Genomic DNA, 13,152 nt, shown 5'->3' on the forward strand with positions numbered 1-13,152 from the left:
GGTCTTATCCAGATTGCTCTTTTTCAGGAGGGGCTTGACAACTGCAGTTTTCAGTGAGTTTGGAAAACTCCCAGAGAGAAGTGAGGCATTTACCACTTCTAGAAGATCTGCTTCTAAACTGTTTAACACACTTTTGAAAAAAGATGTGGGAAGTGTGTCAAGGGCGCATGTTGATGTTTTAAGGTGCTGTACGGTTTCTTCCAAAATTTTGCCATCAATTTCTTTGAAATCAGACAAAGTTACTACTTTCTCAGGTGGTCTGATCTGTCTGACCCCAGCGCAACTCAAGGATGTGCTGATCACCTTTCTGATATTATTGATTTTCTCAGAGAAGAAAGAAGCAAACTCACTGCACTTGCTGTCTGAGAGCATTTCACTGGGAATCTGGCTTGGGGGGTTTGTCAGTCTCTCTACAGTAGCAAAAAGAGTGCGTGTGTTGTTTAAATTGCAGTTTATAATATTTGAGAAGAAAGTCTGTCTAGCTTTGCCTAGTTCCATATTGAAAGCATGAAGGCTGTCTTTGTAGATGTTATAATGGACTACAAGTTTTGTCTTCTGCCACATGCGCTCTGCTTTTCTGCATTGTCTTTTCATATTTTGCATTACTAACAGGTACATTGTGACAGTTCCTTATAACATTATAATGAAATCTTTCCAATCTTGCCATATAAATTATTCTATCATGCACATGAGTCCATGAGTGTTTTTGCATGCCCTTTAATCGTCTCAAAAACATCACACAGTTCATGCATCTTAACAAATTGAATAAATAGATTTCTTGAAGATATATGAGGTTGTAAATGATTCCTGTCTAGATTAGATGAAGTGCAGTTAAAATCACCTCCCAAAAACAAAAACTCTTCTTGATTACATTTTTGTAACAGTACACAATATATTTAAAAACACCATTCTCTCTATTGCGGAGACAGGACAGTACACACAAATAAAAACAATAACATTCTCTTACTTTTAAAAGTCTACCTTTTACTATTTCTTCTACTTGAAAAGAACGTGGGTTAAACTTTTTCGCAAAAAGAATGGCTACTCCACTACTAAATGAAGTATTATGACACAAAAACGAAAGACTACCCCACTCTCTAGCCCAGGGGTGGGCAACTCCGGTCCTGGAGGGCCACTGTCCTACAGAGTTTAGCTTCAACCCTAATCAAACACACCTGAACAAGCTAATCAAGGTCCTCAGGATTACTAGAAAATTACAGGCAGGTGATTTTTTCAGGGTTGGAGCTAAACTCTGTAGGACAGTGGCCCTCCAGGACCGAAGTTGCCCACCCCTGCTCTAGCCCAATCAGAAGCATTTTTTTTTTTTTGATCACTATGAGTTTCTTGCAGCATCACCACATCTAACTTGTTTTGTTTCACAAATTCATAAATTTCCATTATTTTCTTAAAATCTCTAGCTCCATTAATATTCAAGGAAGCAATATTAATTTCATTCATTTTTAAAAGAAAAGAAGAAAATCAAAAACAAGCAAAAGCTGATAAAAACAAAACTAGAAACCCATGCATCACGTTTGGCTTTTTAGCTATCATCATTTACAAGATCAGGGTTTAAAATTCTTACAATTTTCTTTAACTGATAGATTTATTTGTTTGTGATTAAGCTTTCCGCCATGAACATCTTGGTTTTGTCAACAAATTGTGACACCTGCGCGACGCACCGGTCTCTCCATCTCCATTGTCGTCGCTCATCCTTTATGCTTCCGCTCCTCCCTGAGAGATGCGAGACCGGTGTGCTCATCAGTACTCCCGCCACCGGCCTCGTCCTGCTCGCCACAATGGTCAATTGGGATTTTTCCGTCATAAAAAATGTTAAATGCCCTCACATTTATATATACATATATAACCTGCAAACTGAATACACTGATGTCTGTTTTCTCCAGGTGTAAGCAGTTGACCTACTCCGATGACCTTCCCCAGATCGCCGTGGTCTTCATCTTTGTGAACGAAGCTCTATCTGTCATCCTGCGTTCTGTTCACAGCGTGGTCAACCACACCCCGGCACACCTGCTCAAAGAAATCATACTGGTGGATGACAACAGTGACAGCGGTAAGGACACATCCCTCTGTGATTTATTCATTGCTTTGTTTAGTCTGAAACAAATGCAGCTGTTAAATGTTTACCAGTTTCTCCTGTTGCTCCAGACATAAAAGATTTTATAAAGAAAGTGTACATAAAATGCTGTGTAAATAAACACATCGCGACATCCCAAGATAAAATATGAGTAACCTGTTTTGGAATGCAGCTACAGTCTGTGTTTTGTCTGAGCAAACAAACCTTTTTGTTGCTTGGTTAGAGACAGAGCTTAAAGACTGAGAAAAAGAGGAAAAATAAACAGCAAGAGACAAACACCTCGAGAGTAAACCTTTAGGTGTGTACTCTTGCACACAGCTCCGGGTTTATAAATAATCTTTGAAAGAAAAGACAGATCGCTCTTTTAAAAGAAAATACATTCTTACTGTTGCCACTGATACTGTGCATTTTGCAGTCATTTTATCTGGTCAAATTAGACCAGTATAAAAGTAATGATACAAATAAATTGTACATTTTTTATTAGTGTGACTGTGACAGCGACTCAAATGTTCTCAAAATAGTGTTTTTAAACCAATTTCTTTCTTTCTTTTTTACAATTTAACTTGAAAATGTTTTCTGTGTCACATTATTTATAGCATACAGCCTTAAAACCATGCAAGTAGAGCAATAATCAATCACTCTCTTCTAGAATCCTCTTCATCACTGTTGGGTATAGTTCATTTGAGTGCAGGTTTGGCTTGGGATCATAGAGGTTGTAAAGGGGGCCGCTCATGAGCACCCTTCTGAATCATAAAATGATAAATGGGATACCCTACAGGCTTGTGGACCTCATGGACACGCTTGAACAAAGGCCATGAGACCAAAAGTCCGCATTGAGTGTGCCATTTGACACAGGGCCAATCTCTGATGCATTGTTCGGAATTCATTTTAGCAAATTGGTTCATTCTGAAGATTAAAACGAAACATTTTAATTCATTTTCTCTGATTCTCAATATTTGATCAAAAATACAGTAAAATCACTAATATTGTGAAATATTATAACAATTTAAAATAGCTATTTTCTATTTTTTTTTATTATGATTTCTTATGTAATATATTTTAAAATGTAATTTATTTCAGTGATGGAAATTTTCAACAACTATTACTACAGTCTTCAGTGTCAAAACGGTCATTCTAATATGCTGATATGGTACATTTCTTATTATTATCAATGTTGGAAGCAGTTTTTGCTGCTTAATGTTTTTGTTAATATCATAAAAAGTTTGAGGTCAGTAAGATTTGAATAATAATAATCTTATTATAACATATTTTTATTCACCAAGGATGCATTAAATCAGGTATAGTAAAGGCATTTATAATGTTAAATAAAATAAGTGCTGTTCTTTTAAACTTTCTATTCATCAAAGAATCCTGACATTAATATATAATGGTGACCACAAAAATATTAAACAGCAAAAACTTTAGCATTGAATAAGAACCATTATTATTAATTGAAAATCAATAATTCTTGATAATACCTGAGCACCAAATCAGCATTTTAGAATGATTTCTGAAGGATCATGTGACACTGAAGACTGGAGTAATGATGCTGAAAATTTAGGAATGAATTACAATTGAAAATATATTCAAATATAAACATATATATAATAGTAACATTTCACAGTATCACTGTATTTTTAATCAAATAAATGCAGCATTAGTGAGCACTTTTGACCGATAGTGGATGATATATATATATATATATATATATATATATATATATATATATATATATATATATATATATATATATATATATATATATGTATAAATGTATATATATATATGTATATATATATGTGTGTATATATATATATATATATATATATATGTATATGTGTGTGTGTGTGTGTGTGTGTGTGTGTGTGTGTGTGTGTGTGTGTGTGTGTGTGTGTGTGTGTGTGTGTGTGTTGACAAAATGTCCCTTTAGCAGATAGACATTTTTAAAACGGCAGTACTTCTCAATCTTGTTTGGGAACACAAAGAGATACCCACACAGGAGCAGCGTTGTGAAGAACAGATGACTTGCAGTACCACTATCTTCCCAATTTGCTGTTATCTCACACAGTCAGCTTCTCTGGATGCGGCGTTGACCATTTCTAATTTCATATGCTAATTTCCTGCTGATGTTTCAGCTTCTTCTAGCTGACATTAAACTGTTAACATGCAAAGGTTGCCTACTTGACCTTTTCTCAGCGCTGTAGCTTGTCTTCTCTGGTTTAGCGCTCACCCCCCAAAAAACGGCTGGAAGCACAGACACCCTCAACACTTGAATAATGAATTGACCTTAGCGAGCGCGTCTCTGTCTCTCTGTCTCTCTGTCTCTTGTCCATTATGAAGATATTTAATAGAGTGCCGTACTCGTGTTACACTGTTCACTGAAGCCAATAAGGTTTTTGTCCTCCTTTTCTTTCCCTCCATCATCCCTGTCTGTTTGGATTAATCTCAGCTGAATCCTGTTATGCAGGGTAACATTCATCCTCACCTTGTGAATAATATTAAGGGACATTGCATCTATTTTTTCTCATCTCATCAGACATGGAGTTGTATTGCGCCCTTGAAATTCAATTCATTTAGACATTGCTTGTAAACAGATAATAATGGGTTTCAGTCCAAATTTTGGCCCTTTAGATGAAGAGTTTGTTTAATACGTTTCAAGGACGTTCTTTTATTTGAGGTTCCAGCTAGTAAATGACATCTGAATTTATCCCTAAAAGCAAACTACTCATTTAAAATCTTAATACATTTGGAATTTAATTGTATATTTAGCCACATTCTGTAGATAATATTAGTGGTGAATTGTTCATGCAAAAATTTAAATTTTATCATCATTTGCTCACCATCATGTCGCTCCAAACACTTTTTTATTCCATTGAATACAAAAGGAGAATTATTAGAATTTAAATTTTTGGGTGAACTATCCCTTTAAGCTTTACTTTTACACAAGTGCAATGGCACACACGTAGACATGTGCATTCATGAGGAAAATGGCTTTCTTTAATTACATTAATTGCTATTCCAGTGCCATATGCAGCCTTCACTATTTATTGCGTGTGGTTGTATATCAAGAGAGGGTTCTTGATGTATGCAGATGAAAAATGATAAAAATCCCAATGTTGATTAAATAAATCAAAGCAATCCCTTTGCCATAGCTCATTTATTTGGATCAGCATGCATTTCAAATATTTTCATAATGCTCAATTTTGATCTGCTGTGTTGCGTAACTTATTTTCGCTTTTCTATTCACAGTATGATGGATGGATATTTGTTCTTTATTGATTGAGGAATTTATAAAATATTTCTGCCTCATGATTCTTAATTTCAGTATCTCCCAGAACGCACCAGAGGCAATCTTATAACTTTTCACAACACATTTGTGTGTGTTTGTGTGTGTGTGTGGGCGCGTGCGCTGTTCAACACAATTGCATTTTGTGCCTAATGTGGCCGTGTTATAATAACCAGAGCATAGCTGACACTAAAAGAAGTCAGTGCTGCGTTTCCCGAAACCTTCTTAACGCTACGTCGTTCTTAAGTTACACCTTAAGCTGTACCTTATCGATAATACGTGTTTCCAGAAACATTCTTAGTTAAGTATACCTTTTGTAAGTCATACGTTCGGAAGGTTGGTCTGGACCACTCTTAGCTTTACCTTATCACTGTTGCAGGTCTAGGCTATACGAATATAATTCTGAAGTTTTAATACACCCAGACAGTGTTCAATTAGGCTAATTCCAGTGTTTTCATGCAAAGAATACAATTGTCATTACACTGATTATTGTTAGGTTTTTAAATAATTATTATATATATTATATTATTAATTTAATTAAAGAGCACTTTTAAAGGCCAGTGAAAGCATAGGCTACTGTCAGTTAAGTCCTATTCGGACGCTAATTGTTTCTCATGGACTCGTATTTTAAACATTTACAGGTGTAAGTCGGTGATTTTAGTGCCGTCCGAATCCATAATATCAGTGTTTTGTCTCACCCAACCCGCGTAAAAATCCCTGGCCAAATTAGTACCTACTGTTTTTTGACAAACAGGTCATGTGGTAATTTAATTGCCGTCTGAATCCACATCTCTGAGTTTACAAGAAGAGATTTAGAATTCCGTTTAAATCCTTTTTGATCACTGCTGAGCACCGTACGTACACTTTTATTACTGAAATGCTGGAAAGTATTTACAAGAACAACATTTCATCGCAGCTCCAACTCAGTGAACAAAAATAGGAAAGAGAAGAAGCACGTCAAAATTTGAAAGGGTTATCATGGCAGCAATGTGATACAATTTTAAAATATGTAGGCTAGGCTATTATAGGCTATTATAGTTTGGATTATTTTTTTTATAATAATATGTGCAATTTCAACTATTTCTAAAGTACTTCATTTATAAAGAACACCGCTTTCTCACATAATGCAGTGAAACAGCCCCTGCACGAGAGAATAATTGATTCTCGAGCCGTCAATATCAGCAGATTCAGCACCATCGCCACGGACAGCACCGGGTAACGTCACAGGTGGGATATATTAAGCAGCTTCCTATGTGTCACATCCACCGTCTGTCTTCCTTATCTGTCTCTGCACTACACTCCCCAGAATCCTCCTTGGCGCACACCTGCACTCACTCTCCCCTAATTAGTAATCACCGCCACCTGGACCCCATCACCAGCTCACCCTTTATATTCAGCATTCAGTCACTCACTCTTTGTCTGGTCTTGTCTACACATGTCTACACATGTCTACACATGTCTACACATGTCTACACATGTCTACACATGTCTACACATGTCTACACATGTCTACACATGTCTACACATGTCTACACATGTCTACACATGTCTACACATGTCTACACATGTCTACACATGTCTACACATGTCTACACATGTCTACACATGTCTACACATGACACAGACTCTCTGCCATACGTACCGGTATACCTACCTTCGATCCCGATCTTCTCAGCCAGTCATCATTGCGTCTTCTAAGGAACTCCTTCATCATCTGCAAGAGAAAGAGAGAGACTTGGTTACACTTCAGTTAAGCATTCATCTGAAATTCAACTTACTGTTTACTCACCTGTTTCGCTGTACCGATCCATTCTGCAAATTAAAGCATTTAACTTACCACTCTGTCTGCTTCGTCTATGCCAAACCTGACAGAAGACCAGACCAAGATGCAAAATCCTTCGGATTCCAGAATGAGTCAGCTTTCATTCTATGCAGCCCCGTTCATCATCCGGTTGTGTCCTGCCGAGCCGGCATTTCAGTTCGGATCCAGAACGCAACACTACGCTGATTTCTCCGGTCCCCCTTTTCCACTGGTCCCGCCCAGCCCACCCTCATCATCGACGGTCCCGTCCGGCACAGAGCCTTCACTGCTGGTCCCATCCAGCACAGAGCCTTCACCGCTGGTCCTGTCCAGCTCAAAGCCCTCTTCACCGCTGGTCCTGCCCAGCACAAAGCCCTCACCGCTGGTCCTGCCCAGCACAAAGCCCTCACCGCTGGTCCTGCCCAGCACAAAGCCCTCACCGCTGGTCCTGCCCAGCACAAAGCCCTCACCGCTGGTCCTGCCCAGCACAAAGCCCTCACCGCTGGTCCTGTCCAGCTCAAAGCCCTCTTCATCGCTGGTTCTGCCCAGCACAAGGCCTTCATCGCTGATCCTGCCTTCTTCGAAGCCTTCTTCGCCGCTGGTTCTGTCCAGCCCAGAGACTTCTTCGCCCCTGGTCCTGTCCAGCCCAGAGCCGCATTCGTCACAGTTTCTGTCCAGCCCAGAGCCTTCTCATCCTGTTTTGCCAGCTGGGTCGGTGGATCTCCGTTCTTCGCCTCCAACCTCCGTGTCCAGTACTCCGCCTCAGCCCATCTGTTCATCACCGTCCCCTTGGCTCCTACCTCCTTCAGTTCCTCCGTGGCCCATCAGTACACCAGTTCTGCCAGGCTCCCTCGTCCCCCCGGATTCACCTTGGTCATTCGTCCACCTTCCCTCACCTCTGGACTTCACTCGTCTGGCTACACCTCGTCCCTTCGTCCCCCCGGCTCTGTTGGACTCCTCACTCCCTTCAGTTCCTCCTTGGTCCTCAGTCCCTCTGCCTTCACCGTGCCCTTCTGTGTCCCCATCTGCACTTCAGTCACCAGAGCCGGCGGTCCCGCCATGTCCAGCTGTATCTTCGGCGTCGCCTGGGCTCGTCGGCTCTCCAGCTCCCCCCGGATCTCCTCTCCCTTCTGCTTCGCCTCCGTCTGTCGTCCCCCTGGAATCTGCAACCCTTCCTCTTCCATGGCTCCTCCCTCCGTCAGCTCCGCCTTGGTCATCTGCGGCGCGAGGACGCGCCTTCCGGGAGGGGGGAGTAATGTCACATCCACCGTCTGTCTTCCTTATCTGTCTCTGCACTACACTCCCCAGAATCCTCCTTGGCGCACACCTGCACTCACTCTCCCCTAATTAGTAATCACCGCCACCTGGATCCCATCACCAGCTCACCCTTTATATTCAGCATTCAGTCACTCACTCTTTGTCTGGTCTCGTCTATACACGTCTACACATGACACAGACTCTCTGCCATACGTACCTGTATACCTACCTTCGATCCCGATCTTCTCAGCCAGTCATCATTCCGTCTTCTAAGGAACTCCTTCATCATCATCTGCAAGAGAAAGAGAGAGACTTGGTTACACTTCAGTTAAGCATTCATCTGAAATTCAACTTACTGTTTACTCACCTGTTTCGCTGTACCGATCCATTCTGCAAATGAAAGCATTTAACTTACCATTCTGTCTGCTTCGTCTATGCCAAACCTGACACTATGGTATGGGGAACACGCCTAGCAATGGTATACCTTTAGTTTAAATTATACCTTAAGAGTCTTCGTAGCGCGCTAAAAGACAACGTTATCGAGAAAGGCAGCCATGGTTTATTTCTCAGTAGTTGCTGTAATGTGAAAAAATCAAATTCGCATTTCAGTAATTTAATAATAATGATAATAAAATTTGATATATATAAAAGTATAATATATTAGTATGCATCATAGTAATATTTGTTGTCCTAAATTGCATTTATAATTTATTTAATAGTAGTGAGAATGAGTTTTTTTTTTTTTTGAGAAATGGGATCGTCCATCAAAGTAATCATAATCTTAAAGCAATCATAATCTTAAAGTGCCCCCTATTATGCTTTTTCAGATCCTTTCATGTAGTGTGTATTATACCGGTTTGCGAATGTCAAGATCAAAGTGCACGATAATTGGAGTTATTATCTCCTAAAATAAAGAACCGATTCTGAACTGCCTGAAACAAGTTATCGGTAATTCCAGTCTTACTTCCTGCACGAAACTACATAGGTTTGTTATAAATTTACATAATGTCAACCTATATGGTCTTCACTGGCTATAAAAAAAATTCTACTTTGACCAGCCCTCAAACACTGTAGTTGTAGGTTCGGGTTGTCGATATGTCGAGAAGACACTGTTTTCTGCGTTGCGAAAGCAAAAAAACTTTGCATACAATTCCAAAGGATCGGGACTTGGGTTCAAATTGATACGATAAAACCGACGCCATTGTTAATGTTCGTATCACTGTGTCTACAAGCGCTAAGAAAGCTCAAGAGCTGAAATTTAGATATGGTAATGGGCGTTTCATATCTAACACGCGTTGTAAGCGGTAGATCAGTCACAATAGACTGGGCCATCTGACCAATCAGAGCAGAGTAGGCTCTCGGAAAGGAGGGGAACAGAGAGAACGAATTCTTGATCGAACCATTTCAGACACTGTAAGAAAAGAAGTGATGCTGCAATGTACAATGTGAGAAAATTAAATTGTTTTTTGACCTATTTTAGGAGACCTCCAAAACAACATTAGGAACCTTTAAAATAACATAAATGGGCACTTTAATACATATTATATAAAATTAAAGTAAACAGTCATACTTGTTCTATGGCCTATGTATCCTATACATGTTTATGGGCAAACATAAAAGTAATGTAAAGTAATTTCAAATCATATTCTTGGGTGATTAAGTCCAGTTTCATGGGTTTCCATTGCACTGAAAGATTAAAATGTTAATCGTTCTTCTGAGCTGATGAATGAGAGGGGGAGGTAGTTGTGTGCATCAGTGCCTTAAAGAGTGCTCTGTTCCTCCTTATTCCTCTCCCCATAGAAACTAGAGCACTCAGCAACCTGCAGGAAAGAGCCCAAACACTCATCTATCTTTCTTGAGTGTGTATATGTGTGCGTGTTCACACTCTCTGAGTGTGTGCGTGTTCTCCTTGCACTCCGTTTGTTTACTTCCTAGAGTTCTTATTGAATGAGGACAGATAGCTAACTCTGAGAGACTAAAGTAGTGGGGAGATGCAGGCAGATTTATTTACCATGTCATTTATAGTGCCACTAAAACCTTCTTTTTTCTTTTATGCTGTACGTTTATCATACAGGAGTCAGCTCAAGCCTTTTCCTTAAACCTGAATGTTTTTTCAACATTTTTGTTTGCTCAGATTCATGAGCGAAAGGGTCCAGGGGTGTTTCTTCCGATTTTAGCCATGTGGACTTCTGAAAACGCATTCAAACTCTCACTAATGTTTAATTTGTTTACTTATATGTACTGTAACTGTGGATATAACTATATCACAGAAGGTAACACTTTATTTTATTGTGTCCCTGTTACACATTTTATGTGTAGTTACTATAGGTATATCAGTCAATTATGCATAGTTACACCAAACTTTAACCCTAACCCCTTATTATATAATAAGTACGTGCAGTTAATTAATTGTATAATTACACTGTAAGGACACCTTAAAATAAAGTTTTTGCGTGTGTTTGTTTTTTAGAGGACATTTCCATCACATCTCAAATTCTGAGATGTAAATGAGGGTGATGAAAAGGACATTTTAAACATTTTGAGAAAAAAAAAGACTGTAGTCTTTTTAAGAGACAGCATTTAACAATTTGCATTATATGTATCTAAAAACATACGCAATGAATAAATTCACACTTTTTGCATAATTGAACAAAATTGCAGCTTGATGACAAAAATAAATAAAATTCAAATATAAAAAAATATTTACCCTGATTATGTTTACCTTGATCCATTTTATTCACACATCACACAACACATCACAAAAGAATTGTCTATTTGGAGAAAAATTTCACACAAATAATGATATTTCACTCTTTGTTTAGAAGATTAGAATGTGTAAGTTTGGTGGACTGAATCAATACCATTATTAATCAATATCTTAACAACAAAGTCTATGCATAAACGTAACAAATATAAAAGAAACGCAAAAAGGCATTAAAAAAGGCTTTACATTATATGACCTTCATATAATAAATGGACAGATGTCGAGATCCCTATTATTGACGTAGGAAGTTTGGCTTCACATGATCTCTTTTTCTCTCGTAGTGGAGCTGAAGTTCAATCTGGATCGTTACGTGAATAAGCGATATCCTGGCCTGGTGAAGATCGTGAGGAACAGTAAGAGAGAGGGACTCATTCGGGCCAGGATTCACGGCTGGAACGCAGCCACTGCTCCTGTTGTGGGCTTCTTTGACGCCCACGTGGAGTTCAACATGGCCTGGTAAGTGGGATTCAGTCTTTTATTATTTTATGAGGCATTGTCTCGCCACTCAGAGTATCACTGGGATGCTTCTTATGACAAAGGCTTGATTTATCAGAGAATATTCATCATGACATCAATGGGAGCTTAGACTTTAGCGAGGAGAGCTGCCGGATGGATTTTTTTTCTAAAGCATCTGTCAAAAATGAACTGATAGATTAATGATCTCAGAAATGGATGAATAAGATGTGCCATAAAATATATAACATTTTTCCTTTTTGATGATAATGGGCTGCAGGTATTTTCAAGCTGATGTATGCCGTTTAGTGCTGGTTTGGTTGGGAACCGGCATCCAAACTACAACATACACTGTTGACCAATGTATTTTTAAGTCAACCCAGTAGTGCTGCACAATTAATCATTACAAGATCACAATCTCGATTCAAACAACCACACAATCTTATTCCAAAATGACAACGATTTGGCTATGTCTATTAAACCTTTGACAAAATCACACCGCAACATTGTGCTACTGCTGACCCAGAGAGAGCAGTTGTCGTGTATAGGTATGAAACAACTTCACAAAGAGACGTTATCGTTATTTCTGTCTTACAATAAATCAAATGATCACAGAAGTACTAGGATACAAGTTTTAAATGGGTTGTCTTACAGAAAGCTAGCTATTCTTGTAGATTGTACTGTTCCATGAATTTAAAATGCTTCCTTCTGGAATATGTTATAGTATGTCTAAACTTAAAAGCAATCGGTTTAGGCATTATTTTATTCCCACTGCTGTATGGCATTTAAACTTGTAAGATGCCAGAATGTTGTGTTTTTCTGTTTGTGTTTTGTTTGTTTTTTATGTTTTTATTGTTATACAAATTTGATGCTGCACCAAAAATTGACCTTTGGGCTTATAATATACTTTGAACAAACATAGTTCAGATTTTAACACTGATGTCTTAAGCGCTTCAAATACCGATTGCATCGATCACATTGTTACACCACTAGGTTGCGACAAGTGACTGTTAAAAAATGTGTTTGTCATTGAATCATTGATTCAAGCAATTTGCTCAAAAACGCTGATTCATCCAGTAATGAAACAAGTGAATTTTTTACGAGTGAGTCATTGAATCATTCATTCAAGAGATTTGTTCAAAAACGCTGATTCATCCAGTTATGAAACGAGTTACGTATTTTTGAGTGGGTCATTGAATCATTAATTCGTACCAATGTTTTTAAAAATAATTAATTCTAATTAATAGACTGCAGCAATTAATCATTTGTCAAAACCTCTTGTAAATTGTGTTATTTTATTTAGTTGTCTGTTTAGAATCATGGGAGAATTGTGATCTCTATTTGAAACCACACACAAAAAAAAACGCGATTCTCTGGAATCTACCTGTACAGTCCAGGTAGAAGAATAAATACATTGTTTGTTGCCTCCAAAAACTCAAAACAGCTCCGATGTGCTTAGACTTGCACTACCAGCCCGCACTCACAATCCTTAAATGAAC

The 13,152-nt window shown here is 38.5% G+C and overlaps 1 protein-coding gene across 2 annotated transcripts in view; it reads left to right on the forward strand.

The window, feature by feature from the left end:
• The window catches only part of galnt9 (polypeptide N-acetylgalactosaminyltransferase 9), a 107,897-nt gene that overhangs the window by 38,128 nt on the left and 56,617 nt on the right, over positions 1-13,152 (forward strand). For both annotated transcript variants that reach the window (XM_082170310.1, XM_082170311.1), the window contains exons 3-4: positions 1,902-2,068; positions 11,482-11,656. In XM_082170310.1, coding sequence (XP_082026436.1) covers positions 1,902-2,068; positions 11,482-11,656 — 342 coding nt within the window. The remainder of the gene's footprint in view (positions 1-1,901; positions 2,069-11,481; positions 11,657-13,152) is intronic.

Source organism: Leuciscus leuciscus (genome assembly GCF_965113295.1).
Source record: "Leuciscus leuciscus genome assembly, chromosome: 5".
NCBI classification, from domain to species: Eukaryota; Metazoa; Chordata; class Actinopteri; order Cypriniformes; family Leuciscidae; genus Leuciscus; species Leuciscus leuciscus.